General features: G+C 42.3%; 1 protein-coding gene across 3 annotated transcripts in view; it reads left to right on the forward strand.

Annotated features, from left to right (window-relative positions):
* CCDC18 (coiled-coil domain containing 18) overlaps nucleotides 1–15,494 on the forward strand; it is a 50,635-nt gene that overhangs the window by 8,770 nt on the left and 26,371 nt on the right. For 2 of the 3 annotated variants that reach the window (XM_019479059.2, XM_006265555.4), the window contains exons 9-17: nucleotides 687–790; nucleotides 895–1,052; nucleotides 1,585–1,805; nucleotides 7,222–7,332; nucleotides 9,437–9,568; nucleotides 12,048–12,182; nucleotides 12,746–12,823; nucleotides 14,438–14,554; nucleotides 14,887–15,054. In XM_019479059.2, coding sequence (XP_019334604.2) covers nucleotides 687–790; nucleotides 895–1,052; nucleotides 1,585–1,805; nucleotides 7,222–7,332; nucleotides 9,437–9,568; nucleotides 12,048–12,182; nucleotides 12,746–12,823; nucleotides 14,438–14,554; nucleotides 14,887–15,054 — 1,224 coding nt within the window. The remainder of the gene's footprint in view (nucleotides 1–686; nucleotides 791–894; nucleotides 1,053–1,584; nucleotides 1,806–7,221; nucleotides 7,333–9,436; nucleotides 9,569–12,047; nucleotides 12,183–12,745; nucleotides 12,824–14,437; nucleotides 14,555–14,886; nucleotides 15,055–15,494) is intronic. The other variant, XM_059728058.1, reaches the window with a different exon arrangement.

The raw sequence follows: 15,494 nt of genomic DNA on the forward strand, positions 1-15,494 counted from the left end.
TGGCACGCTTTTGAACTAAAACACATCGAAGTCTGTGATTAATTGAGTCTGCTCAGACATATTGGATCTCTGGTGCATCGCAGCACAAAAATTACGTGTATACATGCCCATTGTGTCTATCTGTTCCAGCCTTAAGAGGAAGACAGGGTAGACCAAAGAAGTGAGATATTTGGGCAAAGTTCCCTTGTCAGGAGAGCTTGTAACTCTGCCACAGAGAATGAGCTTTCTTTGACTGGTAAGTGTCATGTAAGTCATCAGAATGAAGTCCTGATGCATCGAACTAGAATTTTCACTGGCATATTTTATCTCTGGATGGGAGGTAGTCACCAGATACCTAAGGTGAGTATCTGTTTGGGGGCTTATGAGAAACAGAGTTAGGGAGGTAGATACGCAGCAAGGCCAAAAAGAAGAGTGTTAAAGGTGGATACTGGTCAGTCCATTTGGCATAAATGGGAAAGGGATGCACTGTAAAAATCAAATAACATACTTTCAGTGCAACTTTGGAATTGTCAAAATGGCTGTGTTGGAGATGTAATTTTAGGTTCCAAACCAAGTTTGTACACACTGGCTTATGTGCCATACAGAATGTTAAGCTTGTACAAAATAGGGACTTTATTGTATTGCAAAGAAATAAAAAGTCTGTTTTTGCATTAGTTCCTTTCTTTTTTCCCTCCCTAAATTTGCAGTTTAAATTGCATCACTCAAAATGTCAGCTGCTCAGTTCCTCCACAAAAGAAGCTAACAGCGCCTCTTGTTGTGAATCAAATAAATCCCAGATTGCAGACCTCAGGTACAATACTTAGGCTCCTGAATTATGGCTACACTTTAGAGTGGTAATTAGGAAGAGAGAAAAGAGTATTTTCTTACAACTTATTTCCTTATTCTTTATAATAGAATTAAATTGGCAATGAAAGAAGCAGAAATTCAAAAGCTCCAGGCAAATCTAACTGTCAGCAAAGTAGTTCAGCATCTTTCTGATGATCAGGAAAAAGAAAATGGCAGATTACATGGCCTAGAGACAGAACCTGTAAAACTGACCGGAAATAGATCAGGTGAGCAAGCTGAAACTGTATACTTCAAATCTATAAAATTCCTTCTGACATATGCACATTTAAGTGTAAGCACAGAATCTGCAATAATATTTTTGTGGGCTTTAACTTCCTGTTAACCTATTTAAATAATATGTTTTTAACAATTGCATAACAGATGTTTTAAGAACAGCAAGGATCATTTAACCACTAGCTATTTTGGAAGTTATCATTGTCCCAGACCTTGATATGCATTTTTTTTTTTAAACTTTTTTTTCTAGTGAGCTGCTTCTGGCTGGACCAGGACCAGCCACAGAATGTTAAAATGGAAAACTTTGTTTCTGCCTTGCCTGCTATGCTCAGGTCTTAAGTTTTCCTTTAATTCTTATGTCCATATCCAATTTTTTAGGTTAGTTTTGAGTCGGGGTCTTATTTAAGGTAGTCTGGCAACTTGTTGACATACTGATCTTTTTCTTCTTGATCAGGAGTGTCTTGATTTTTCTCTTTCATTTTAATTTTGTTTATTAATTAAACATTTTTCTTTTCTTAAAAAAAGAGGTGCAAAGATGCCAACAGCTGGAGCTCATCAGCAAACAATTTGAAAAGGAGAAGCGAAGATATACTAGAGAGATAGAAGAACTACATGCTAAGCTGACAAATGCAAAAGAACAGAATTCTTCCTTAAAGACCAGCATGTCCCAGAGAGCCAGTCAGTTTCAAATCATACAGGAAGAACTGCTAGAGAAGGCTGCAAAAACAAGTTGCTTAGAGAGAGAAGTAAGTTAGGAGTGCTGAAAGTGCATACCCTTTGATCAAAGGTGTAGGTTGTAACCGTGTTGGTCCAAGGACATACACAGACAAGGTTCTTTGAGTGAATCTGATATCTTTTATTAGACCAACTTAAATAGTTGGAAAACAATTTTTAAGCAAGCTTTCAGGTTCAAAAACACTTCGTCAGGCTGAGGAAGTTTCAGCAGTTGGTGTGTGCTCTTCCTGGATGGAATGAAAAGTGAAGAAGCCAGAGACTGGGCTTTTATGCATACAAGATGGGCAGTTAGTGAAGATGTAGATTGCGGAGTCAATGGGTGAGAGACAGGCTGGGTTGTGGGGAGAGAAGGGGGATGAATAGTGGAGAAGTACCTGGGGAGTTGGATGTCAGGCAGGTTATAATGTGTCATAAATCCAATGTCTATATTTAGTCCATGATTTTTAGTATCCAGGAGGTTGATGAAGTGGAGTTCATAGGCTCGTCTCTGGGAAGTGTTGTGTAAGTTTCCTTTGAGGATCAGGACTGAGAGATTGGAGAGAGAGTGGTTTTCTTGTGAGAAATGTGCCCCCACAGGTAATTGGGTATTCCTGTCTTTGATAGATTTCTGGTGTGCATTTATTCTGGTGTGCAGTTGTTTGGTCTCTCCTACATATTTTCCATCAGAGCATTTGGTGCATTGGATGAGATATATTACATTTCTGGAGGTGCAGCTGTAAGATCTGGGAATGCTGATGGCTCTGTTGTGGGGTGTAGTAATTGTTGGGGTGGTGGAGATTTGTTGGCAGGTTTTGCATTTCTTGTCATGGCACGGTCTGGATCCGTTTGGTGTGTTCTGGCCCTGAGGAAGTTTGCTTCTGGTGATGAGGTTAGTGAGGTTTGTGCTTGTTTGAAGGCTAGGATGGGTGGCTCTGGGAAGATCTCTTTAAGAATAGGGTCTCTTTCTAGTATAGGTTGCAGTTGTTTGAGGATTTTCTGTATGGGTTTGAGGGAGGGGTGATATGTCATAACCAGCGGTCTGTGATTTGTGGGGTTTTTTTCTTCTGTACTGCAGCAGTTCTTCACGTGGTATCCAGGTGGCTCTTTCAAATGTGTGATCTATCTCTGGAGGAGTGTCCTGGTTGGGTGAAAGGGTGTAGGTTGTAGCCATGTTGGTCCAAGGACATAGGCAGACAAGGTTCCTTGGGTGAATCTGATATCTTTTATTAGACCAACCCAAATAGTTAGAAAATGATTATTAGGCAAGCTTTTGGGTTCAAAAACCCTTCATCAGGCTAAGGAAGTTTCCGCAGTTGGTATGTGCTCTTCCTGGATGGAATGAAAAGTAAAGAAGCCAGCGGCTAGGCTGGTATGCATACAAGACAGGTAGTCAGTGAAAATGTAGATTGAGGAGTCAATGGGTGAGAGACAGCCTGGGGGGGGAGAGAAGGGGGATGAAAGTGGAGAGATACCTGGAGAGAAGGGGGATGAAAGTGGAGAGATACCTGGGGAGTCAGATGTCAGGCAGGTTATAATGTGTCATAAATCCAATGTCTATATTTGGTCCATGATTTTTAGTATCCAGGAGGTTGATGAAGTGGAGTTCATAGGCTCATCTCTGGGAAGTGTTTTGTAGGTTTCTTTTGAGGATCAGGACTGAGAGATTGGAGAGAGAGTGGCCCTCCTGTGAGAAATGTGCCCCCACAGGTAATTGGTTATTTCTGTCTTTGATAGATTTCCAGTGTGCGTTCATTCTGGTGCGCAGTTGTTGTTTGGTCTCCTATGTATTTTCCATCAGGGCATATGGTGCATTGGATGAGGTATATTACATTTCTGGAGGTGCAGCTGTAAGATCCTGGGATGCTGATGGCTCTGTTGTGGGGTGTAGTAATAGTGGGGGTGGTGGAGATGTGTTGGCAGGTTTTGCATTTCTTGTCATGGCACGGTCTGGATCCTTTTGGTGTGTTCTGGGCTTGAGGAAGTTTGCTTGTGGTGATGAGGTTAGCGAGGTTCGGTGCTTGTTTGAAGGCTAGGATGGGTGGCTCTGGGAAGATCTCTTTAAGAATAGGGTCTCTGTCTAGTATGGGTTGCAATTGTTTGAGGATTTTCCGTACAGGTTCAAGGGAGGGGTGATACGTCATAACCAGCGGTGTGTGATTTGTGGGGGGTTTTCTTCTGTACTGCAGCAGTTCTTCACGTGGTATCCGGGTGGCTCTTTCAAATGTGCGATCTAGCTCTCTGGAGGAGTGTCCTTGCTGGGTGAAAGCCATTTTAAGATTGGTGAGGTGGCAATCCCGGGTGTTCTCTTCAGTACAAATGCGGTGGTATCTGAGGGCTTGGCTGTATATCACAGCTTTTTTGGTGTGTTTAGGGTGATTGCTGGTTCTGTGCAGATATGTATGTTGGTCTGTGGGTTTCTTGTATAACATGGTCTGTATTTTATCGTTCTGGATACTGATCATCATGTCTGAAAAGGAGATGCTGGTGCTGGAGTATTCTAGAGAATGTTGGATGGAGGGATGGTGACTGTTGAATTTCTGATGGGACTCAATCAGAGATTACAGGTTTTCAGTCCAAATGATGAAGATGTCATTGATGTATCTTAAGTATAGCAAGGGTTTGATGGTGCAGTTCTTGAGGAAGTCTTCTTCCAGGTGGCTCATAAAAAGGTTGGCATACTGTGGGGCCATTTTAGTGCCCATAGCTGTTCCCATCATCTGGAGGAAGTGTTGATTATTAAAAGTGAAATTGTTGTGTGTGAGGATGAAGTGTATAAGGTAGTAATATCTTTGGGTCTGTATTCTGAGTTGTAATCTTGTTCCTGTAGATATGTAAGGCAGGCTTGGATGCCATTGTGGTGTGGGATGTTGGTATATAGGCTGGTTACATCCATGGTGGCTAGGAGTGTGTTGCTGGGAAGATGGTTTATGTTTTTAAGTTTCCATAGAAAGTCTGTAGTGTCTTGTACAAAACTTGCTCTGTGGGTGACAAGCGGTTTTAGGATTGATTCAACGAAACCTGATATTTCCTCAGTTAGGGTCCCATGGTTGGATATGATAGGTCTGCCAGGGTTCCCTTGTTTGTGGATTTTAGGGAGCATGTAAAAAGTCCCCAGGTTAGGTAGTGGGGGGGGATCAAGGTCTGTAGTTTTTCTTGTAGTCTTGATGGAAATGATTTGATGGTATTGTTGAGTTTTTTGGTGAAAAGGGGAGTAGGATCTTCGTGTAGTTCTTTGTAGTAGGTGGTGTCAGAGAGCTGTCTGTTGGCTTCCTTTATGTAGTCTTCACGGTTTAGGATGACTATGGCTCCTCCTTTATCTGCTGGTTTTATTACTATTTGGTGGTTAGATCTTAGAGATTCTATGGCCTTTTTCTCTGGTAGAGAGAGGTTGTTATGGTGGCGTGTGTTGCTGATTATTTCATTGTTCATTCTTTTCCTGAAGCAGTCAATGTAGCGGCCCAGGTTAGGGTTTTGTCCACTGTGAGGTGTCCATTCTGATGGTTTTTTTGGCTTTTTGGCGTTGATCTGTTCCTGAACGTTGTCAGAGGATGAGTTGTTGTTGGGAGTGGGTTCAGTTTGGTTGTGGAAATATTCCTTGAGGCGGAAGTGTTGGAAGAATTCTTCTAGTTCTCCACATTGCAATATTTTATTGGGGTATTTTTCTGGACAGAAATTTAGGCCTTTGGAAAGGACAGATTTCTCAGTTTTGGTAAGCGTGTGTGTAGGAGAGACCAAACAACAACTGCGCACCAGAATGAATGCACACCGGAAATCTATCAAAGACAGAAATACCCAGTTACCTGTGGGGGCACATTTCTCACAAGAAAACCACTCTCTCTCCAATCTCTCAGTCCTGATCCTCAAAGGAAACCTACAAAACACTTCCCAGAGATGAGCCTATGAACTCCACTTCATCAACCTCCTGGATACTAAAAATCATGGACCAAATATAGACATTGGATTTATGACACATTATAACCTGCCTGACATCTGACTGCCCAGGTATCTCTCCACTTGCATCCCCCTTCTCTCCAGGTATCTCTCCACTTTCATCCCCCTTCTCCTCCTCCCCCCCCTCCCTCATCTCACCCATTGACTCCTCAATCTACATTTTCACTGACTACCTGTCTTGTATGCATACCAGCCCAGCCGCTGGCTTCTTTACTTTTCATTCCATCCAGGAAGAGCACATACCAACTGCTGAAACTTCCTTAGCCTGACGAAGGGTTTTTGAACCCGAAAGCTTGCCTAATAATTATTTTCTAACTATTTGGGTTGGTCTAATAAAAGATATCAGATTCACCCAAGGAACCTTGTCTGCCTTGTTGGGTGAAAGCCTTTTTAAGATTGGTGAGGTAGCAATCCCAGGTGTTCTCTTCTGTGCAAATTCGGTGGTATCTGAGGGCTTGGCTGTATATCACAGCTTTTTTGGTGTGTTTAGGGTGACTGCTGGTTCTGTGCAGATATGTATGTTGGTCTGTGGGTTTCTTGTATAACGTGGTTTGTATTTTATCATTCTAGATACCCTTTGATCATTGTTGACACAAAACTGACTACTTTTTCCTTTTTTAAAACCTATTATTATCGTATTTGTTTTTTGGATGCAAGCCTGTTTTAAAGTTTGTCTGAATTAATATTTATTGGGGAAAAATAATTTTAAGACAGAGATCCATCTTGGTGTATTCTTAACATCAGAAATACTTAGTTCTGAAGTTGCAGTATAAGGTATAATTTTGTTTGCTTTCTTATGTTGAAAATGTGCCATCTAGCGATTGAAACAGATGGTTATTTTAGCATGTATGTATGCTATCAACGAACACATGCACATGTTTAGATTTTGGTGTAATAAGAAAATTCAGACACTTTTTTTTTTTTTAACAGCCAAAACTTACTTGAGAGTTGTGGAAGAAAATAGGGCAGTTAAAGCTTTAATCCATCATTGGTTAGCATGCTCTGCAGCCAGGGCTGTCCCGGGGGGGAGGGAGGGGACACAAATCGGGGTGACTGCCCTGGGCCCTGTGCTTTGGGGGGCCCCGCAGAGCTGGGCTGGCTTTGCATCCGGCCACTTGCCTGCTGCTGCTGTGTCCGAGCCCCGCACCCTGCTACAATCATCTCTGTCTGCAGCTAGGGGGTGCAACACGGGATTGCTGCACAACTGGTTTAACAATTTAATGAATGTGTTGGTGGTGGCTGCGGCATGAGGGTTACTGCTATTGCCACTCATTGCCCCTACTGCTGATACACATCCCTGTAGCTGGAAACTCAGTGGCAGGCCTAGCCTTTAAATTCCCATCCTTTTTAGGGGCCCTCTGGGTCAAGTGAAATGGTTTTGCTCTACAGAATCATCTTCACATTACTCTCAGCAAGGTGTACCTATGCTATGTATATATCACTGTGCGTTTTCTCTTGTTGTTCTATGACTCCTAATGGTCTATGTTTTATTTTCAGATAACAAAAAAATCCTCTCAGCTTTCTGCACTTGAAAAGCAGCTGGAAGAAAAGACAGTTGCTTTTTCCACTGCTGCTGCCAGAAATGCTGAACTGGAACAGGAACTTATGGTAGGAAGCTTTCACTTTAGAAATTCCAGTCGTGTAAAACTGTACTATTTGGGGGGGGCGGCATTACTGTGTACAGGTATGTCGCATCTTACGCAGGGGTTAGGTTCTGAGGTCAGCACATAAGGCGAAAATCGCGTATAGTCAAATTGCCAGCGATTTGACTAGCGGTGACTGCCTCTGCCTCTAAAACCTCTTGCTGCTGCCACGGAGCTGTGCTTAGAGCTGTGCAGCCGGCGGCAGCAGCACAGCACGGGGTGGTGGTGGGGATGGCTGTGTGCCACCCGGCCACCTCGCTGCCAAAACCTCCCGCGCCACTGCAAACTCAAGACCTGCCCCCCTCTCACCCCGCATATAGTTGAATTCGCGCAAGTTAAATGCGCATATGATGTGACTGTACTGTACTTGTAGTAGAAGAATCTTCATTATGTGTATGCAAGACAGCCAATATTATCTGTCAGCATAGGACGTATTGTTTTAATAATCTGGATAATTTTGCTTTCAACAGATGCTATATTTTCTTTGCTTGAACAGAGGTTGAAATTCTTAACGGATATGTAGTTTGTTTACTTCATACTAAAGGTATACTGAAAACCTCGCATTGAAGGCAGTGGGAGTTTTGTCATTTACTTCAATGGAAACAATATTTTTCTGTCTTTTTTTAAATGCAGGAAACAGTGGGGGTTTTTGTCTCTTTCAGCTGTTTGTTCTACAAGGAAATATGTTCAGTCAAAAATATTTAATGATCCTAAACATTCCTTTTCCATTTGTTTTTTTTTTTTTAACTTAAGGTCAAGAATAAAGTATTTTATATTTTGGTCTTCTAAATGCCTTTATATTGCAGTAAAACTATTCTTCCAGTAAAATATGAGAGTCTGAGAGCTACAGAACTCTTCAGCCTGAAAAAGTGCAGGCTCAGGTGGGGACCTGGTGGCTGCCTATAAGTATATAAGGGGTGTACATCAGGATCTGGGGGAACGCCTGTTCACCAGAGCGCCCTATGGGATGACAAGGTCAAATGGTCACAAACTCCTCCAAGACTGTTTCAGGCTGGACATAAGGAAGAACTTCTTTACAGTCTGAGCCCCCAAGGCCTGGAACAGGCTGCCACCAGAGGTGGTGCAAGCACCTACTCTGGATTCCTTTAAGGGTCAATTGGTCATCTATCTTGCTGGGATCCTGTGACCCCATCTGACTTCCTGCCCCTGGGGTAGGGGGCTGGATTTGATGATCTTCTGAGGTCCCTTCCAGCCCTAATGTCTATGAAATCTATGAAATAATATAGTTTAAAGCTGAGTGACTTGGGGTAGAGGATAAAAGAGTGGACTATAGGAAGTAGTGAAGGTTCATAGTAATAATAAGCTGTTTTATATAAATATTCTAAAAATTCCCAACCTAATGATTCTTTTTGTAATTTAAACATGGTTATGTGCCTGCAACTTAAATCTGGAGCACTGTCCGTCTCTCTCTTACATAACATTTTGCCACTTTGGCTAAGCTACTTTACTTCTCTGAGTTTCTTTTTCCTAATTTGTGAAACTGAATATCTGTAGAGGGCACTGATAGAACTTTAGACAAGTGTTAGAAATGTATTGTTATTAGGCAATAGTGTAGCTGTAGCATGTGTTAGTAGTTAAAATATTGGTTTTAGGATACCTAGATTCCATATGTTCAAGTCCAAATGCTGCTGGTTAAGACTTCCCTCCCATCTTGTTAGATGGTCAAATGGTTTTTCCAAATGAGACTTTAACACTTTAGGGACCTGTCTGATCTGATTAGGGCATGGTTCTTTTGGTGAAAGTAGTTCTTTGCCTTGCTGTCCTTTTCATATATTTCACTTGTTCCTGATTGTTGTGATCTGTGTCTTCTGTCCTCTGACATTTGCCTAATCTGTGCAATGTAGCTGCATTCCAGTGTTACTCTGTATGTATGCTGTGGCACATAAAACGCTTCGAGATGAATGGAAAATATTATCATCTGTTTTCATTATTTTTGTTGTTTGTTTTATAAAGTCTGAGAACTTTATGCCTTTTCATTGCTTGCACAAAATAACACTTGATCTCAAAAGATCAATACATACCTATCAAGGATTGTTTTTGTGTTTCAGGAAAAGAATGGTCAGATTCGTAACTTGGAAACAAATATCAATAAAGAACATGAGCACGTAACTATTACATTTGAAAAAGCAAAGTTAATTCATCTTGAACAGCATAAAGAAATGGAGAAACAGATTGAAATAGTAAGACATTGTATACTAATTAGTATGGGTTATACGTCAATATTTTTTCCTTGTTGTTTAATTTACCAATCTTTATTCCTCAGTGGTCCTTGTCACAGGGTGAGATCCCCAGGGGTGGCCGTGATGCCCCTGGTGGCTCTGTGACCATGCAAGCTCTGCCCCGAGAGCACCCTCTTATCTTGCCTGCCACATCTTTGATTGAAAAATAACTTGGGAAGCTGCCCACAAGCCTTCGCTTAGTCTTGGTTCACTGAACCTTACTCGAGCTCTCTGATCTTTAGGCCCTTTGCCAGGTCTCTCTTCAGTATGGTGCTGCATGAAACACCTCAGGCCTTATAGGCCAATTGCATGGCTCCAAGTACCCCTTTACCATGCCTCGCAGGTGTTACATTGCTGTTGGGGCCTTGGCCTAGTCGAACTCCGCCCCTTTGATATAGCTAGGCCTTCTAGCCTAGACCCACTGTATTGGGTCTGGCTTTGAAGCACTAGCCTATGAACTCCTCTTATTACTGGGCCCCTGGCCCTAGCAGCTTGCACCCCTCTGGCGCTGGGCTCTCCAGCCCCTTGCAGCTCATGCCCCTCTGGTGCTGGTCTCTTTGCAGCCCCTGGGATTGCACCCCTCTGGTACTGGGGCTCTGCACAATCATGTACCCCCAATGAGGCCTCCTCCTCCCCTGTTAGCCTCTTCCTGGTCCACCAGTTCAAACAATCACACAAACTTAAGCCCTTGGGCTACAACATAACATTAATAATAAAGGCAGCACTCTTCCCCTTTAAGAGGGCCAACTCTTGCCCTTAAAATATTATCCCTTTTATCTCTGGGCACATTGTGGGCCCCTAGAGTCTTACTGCATTTGGCGGTAGCAAAGCAGGCAGCCGGATGCATCGGGCCGTTCTCTTGTGCAGGAGCTCTTTCTCTTGGCAGTTGCCAAAGAGATAGTGACCCCAAGCCAGCCTCAACCCTGAGCTTATATGTGCCCTGGGCTCTGACTCCTTCCGGTCAGCTGACTACCTGTAGGCGCTGGCTAATTACCTGATTAGCTTACTGTCAAAGCAGTCTGCAGCTGTGGAGCCCTGCCTAGCTTTCTGGGCTTCCCAGCTAAGCTGACTTTGCTCTTGAAGGAGCAGACACACCTTTGTGCCCTGCGACAGTTCTGAGGTTGCTAACAAATTAGAAATTCATGATACTTTTCCCTTTAATATTTTTTATTCTAGCAATATGAAGACTCATGCTGTTTCTCTGAGAGAGATGCATCTCTTCTCTTCCATCTAGAAGGAATTTTAAATGCCTCTATAACATTACCTAACTCCCCTAAATTTCATGAAGGCATCTCTCTAGAGGTCCTGGATCTACATTTGGGGAAAAAGTAGACCGGGGTGGGCAATTATTTCAGGTGGGGGGCCACTTAATGAGTTTTGGTGAGCTGTCAAAGGCCTCATGGGTAGCCCCGCCCCTTGACAGGTGCTCTACCCCTTGGTTGCCATCTTGTGACTGGAAGTCCCATCCCTAACCCCTGACCTTTTCCACCAGTAGTCCGTCTCCTTGTTCCCCCAGAAATACTCCTTTGGGGGGTTGCCGCCTTAGAACCAGAAAAAAACAAATCATATTCTACAAGTCAAACACCTACTATAACATATTTTAATTTTATTTAAAAATAACATATTGTCATGATTTGGGGGGGTGCTTAGGGTGGGCTGTGGGGGGAGTTTGTGAGGCGGTATGGCTGTGTGTGGGGGGCATAGAGTGTGTTGGGGGGGGGATATGTGGTGTTTGTGGGGTGTGGGTGTGTGGCTCTGCATCATAGGTCTCTGGAATGCACTGTCCTCCCCTGCAGTCAATGCAGGCAATGGTGTGGGGAGGAGGGGGTGTGTGTGTCTGTATGTGTGGCTTGTGGGGTGTGAGGGAGGGTGGGAGGAGTGTTGGGACCCCTCCCACACTTCCAACATGGCGCAGCAGCAGGTGGGGGTGCTGGTGCCTGCCACATCAACAGCGAGTAGTGCAGCTCCTGCCAGATTTGAGGGAGGGGGGTATGGGGACCGCCTCCACACTCCCCCCATGGCGCACAGCCCTGGCAGGCGGTGGGGGTAGCAGCAGCAGCTGGGGGGGGGGCCCTGCCCACCTAAGCTTCATGCTGTTGCCACCTCCCTGGACAAAGGTTCTGCGCTGCAGCCTGCCCCCGTTTCTTTACCTGCTGCCCAGAGGGAGGGAGCTGCTGGGAAAGCCTTCAGTAGCAGCCCAGCCCTGTGCTATGCTGTTTATTTGTACTCGCTTTTCACTTTAATCAACAAGGTACTTTTTAAAATTTGTTCCTAAATTGTGCAATATTATTAGCGGCTTCAGTATGATGCCTTTTATATTCACTCTAGGGTTGACTGTATGTGGCTGGTGGTAAATGGAATGGAACTATATGTTTGGAAGTTTCTGAGTCTGTTCATAAGCTAATACTCTATGTAACAATAAAAAAATCCTTGTGTATAGCTTCAGACACAGATGAATAAGAAACATGAGCAATTTAATGAGCAAGAGAAGACAATGTCCATTTTACAACAAGATATTCTGTGTAAACAACAACACATTGAATCATTGGATCGGATGCTGATAGAAAGCAGAAAGGTAACTTTGATTATTCTGTCTAAAAGCAAAACCAGCAATGATTGACTAATGGTCAGAGATGATAAAGTGGGTTCTTCTTTGTTGTTTGTCTTTGGACATAGGAAAAACTGGGGTGGTCAGAGTTTATGTTAAGCTGTTTTTATTGCTTCCTATTTCTGTCTTCAGTCCCTGATAAAACGCTGAGTAGACCCAGATTTGCTCTAAACTAATTACTCCTTATAACTTGTTGTGCTAGCAAAGGATAGCACTATGGCCAGACCCTGTCTTGGACCTTAGTGTTTTTCCTCCCCTGTGGACAGGGAAAGGGGTCAGCATAGAGCCATTTGATCTGCTTTACACTGTCTGGTGTTCCCTTTGTAGTCTCTTACCTGCCATAAGAGATGTAGAGCATAACACAAAATCAAGAGCAAATTCTCTAAAGTACAGTGAATGCAAATAGACTATAAATACAAATATTTCTAGCACTTTTCCTCTTTTGTTATGCTGTTTCCAATAGCATAACTTGTATATGTGCAGTTACAGTTGCATCTTGTTTTCTTTATGTGCAAATCTGCATATAACAGGAAATGGAAAAGCAAAATATCAAGAAAGATGAAGCTTTGAAAACTTTGCAAAACCAGTTAACTGAGGAAATGGTCAAAGTGAGTATGCTTTTTTGTTTTTCAGTTAATACTTTTTTCTCTTTTAATTTGTGGTAGTTATGACTTTGAAGAGGCTGAGAACTGATTTCCATTTTCCAGGAATAAAATGCAACAAAGTTACTTTATAGAAACCTGGCTCATGTAGGTATTCCAGAAGTCACTACCTTTCAATATGCCTGTCATCCATTATTTAAATAAATACAGTGACTAGACTATGCATGAGCAAAAATTTGTTTGATGAAAATGCTCTTGTCATAAAAGTAGAGCAGCCTCACACTTATTATGTTGTGGCAATATTTTGGAGTTTTCAAAATAAAATATTGACTGAACAGAATGCTCTTTTCGGCAGGTTTAGAAGCTGTGTTTAAATTAAATGAGTGGTTCTTAGGTGGGGTGCTGTGAGACCCTCATGGGAGTGCCACACTGTAGGTACCAACACCACAGTAGCAATGGCCAGGTGAAAGTGGTCTGTGTACAGAGTTTACGGGTTGCACACACTCCTGCCTGAGGGTTTTTCAATAACCCTAAAGCAGGCAGGAGAGCTGGCTTGAGTTGTAGTTCTTCCTGGTTTTCCCCCACCCCTCTTCCCCAACACCTCCCAGGGATAGAGTTCCACCTGTCACACGCGCCTGTTTCTGGGATATGCTGTGTAGAGTTGGACTGGGAAAGGATGCAGTATGAGCTGGATTTCCTGCCTGCTTTAGGCTGATCAGAGAACCCAAGTGCAGGATGAGTATGTGCATGTGCTGCAGTCTTTTTTAGTTTGGCAGTTTTACCCATTTGAGAATAAGTGAGGTAAGTTGAGTGCCACAGTGATTCTCAACTGGGGGTACTACCACACTGAAAAAATTGGGGAGGGGTGCCCTAACTTTGAAGAATTTGAGAACCACTGATTTAGATTGGGGTGCTCAGCCCCTGGCCCCCAGTATTGTGACATTTGCCTTGCAGATCTCCCCGCAGATTTGTGAGGAGTCCCACGGGCTGCAGCCCTGTGTGCAAAACTGGGTGTGTGGGATAGTGATCCTGGCCGGGTGGGGGCAGCATGGGGCCCAATCTGGCCTGCAGACTGGCCCTGCATTTTCATTTAGCTTGCAGAGCCAAAACCATGAGCATTACTGATTTAGATTAACTAGTAACTTAAATTTAAGTTTTCTCATCCTTTTTAAGCCCACATATGTATTTTTCCTGTGTCTGTCTGGTAAGCCTTTTCTGTACAGTTTTGACAACACTGGCTTTTTTGCACTGTGTACAGTGCATGGGGCCAGTGTGGTGTGTACTGGCTTCAGTGCACAGGGACAGTCTACTGCACATTTGCCAGACTGTCTCTGTGAATGGCATGCAAAGCCTGGGGCTGGAGCCAGCACATGCTGCATGTGGTGTATGGAATTGGTCCAAAACTTTTGGACCAGATCCTAAGGCTCCCTGGGCTGGATCTGGCCTGTGGTTCATATCTTTAACAACTGGTTTAAATAGTTTTTCCATTGAGATGAAATAGATCAAAATAAAACGCAGTAACCATAAGAGAGTGGAATTAATGAGAAATTTTAATTCTTTAGACTTTTTTAGTATTTCTGAACAACTAATTATTTTAAATGGTCTGATGCATATAACTAGGGCAGACAACTTGAATCAGCTCTAGACCTCTGTAAAGAAGAACTTGCAGTATATTTGAGTCGGTTAGATGAAAATAAGGACTCATTTGAAAAACAGCTAAAGAAGAAGTCTGAAGAGGTAACATTTATTTTATCTACTTTTTAAGTTGTAATGGAAACAAAAGTTATACATTATGAAATATTACTTCTTTTTTAAAATAAAAGAATGTCATCATGGTCCAAGAAAGAAGTAGAGAGTGTGTGTGTGCCTCTGAACATGTACCTTCTTGTGGCTGGGATGTGTTAGGGGCTTGAGTTCATAATAAAGTAGGGTTCAAAGCTATATAGATTTTATTTTATGGTTCTGATCCTGTTCTAACTAAGAAAAATGTGATAGGCAACTAAATGGGAGCAAGTTAAAGTTATAAATATTTCCTTCGTTCCTATAATAGAAAGCTAATGTATTTACAGGTGCAAAGGTTACAAAAAGAAATAAAATTAAAAAATCAAAATCTTCAGGACACAAGTGAACAAAACGTCCTCCTACAACAAACTTTGCATCGGCAGCAGCAAATGTTACAAGAAGAAACCATTAGAAACGGAGAGCTAGAGGATAGCCAACTTAAACTTGAAAAACAGGTACAGTACATTTGTTTATAATGAGAAGACTTTAATAGTGTAGATAAGGATAAATACTTAAATGTATTTATATACATTTCTGTGATATTTCAATATCTGAATGTTTCTTTGATACCTACTTTGTTTATAATTTTAACTATCAAATGTAGCTGAAATAAATAGTATAGAAGCCTGGATTTAAGAGGTGCAAAATACCTGCAACACCAGTCAGTTTCAGCTCGAGCTGTGGATGCTTAATACTGTACTCTGAAAATCAGACTTTGTAGATTTTAATTAAAAATAAGTTGGAATACAGAATGTTAAATTTAATTACTATGAGTTTAAGAAATTGTATGTTTTCTGAAGGTACAAATTTCTGTTCTTTGACTTTTGCAGTTTTTGAATCTAAGCAGAGAAATGTCATGTCTTAAATCGTCCTTATATGTCACTTTGAAGAGATT

Source organism: Alligator mississippiensis, chromosome 5, assembly GCF_030867095.1.
Source record: "Alligator mississippiensis isolate rAllMis1 chromosome 5, rAllMis1, whole genome shotgun sequence".
Lineage (NCBI taxonomy): Eukaryota > Metazoa > Chordata > Crocodylia > Alligatoridae > Alligator > Alligator mississippiensis.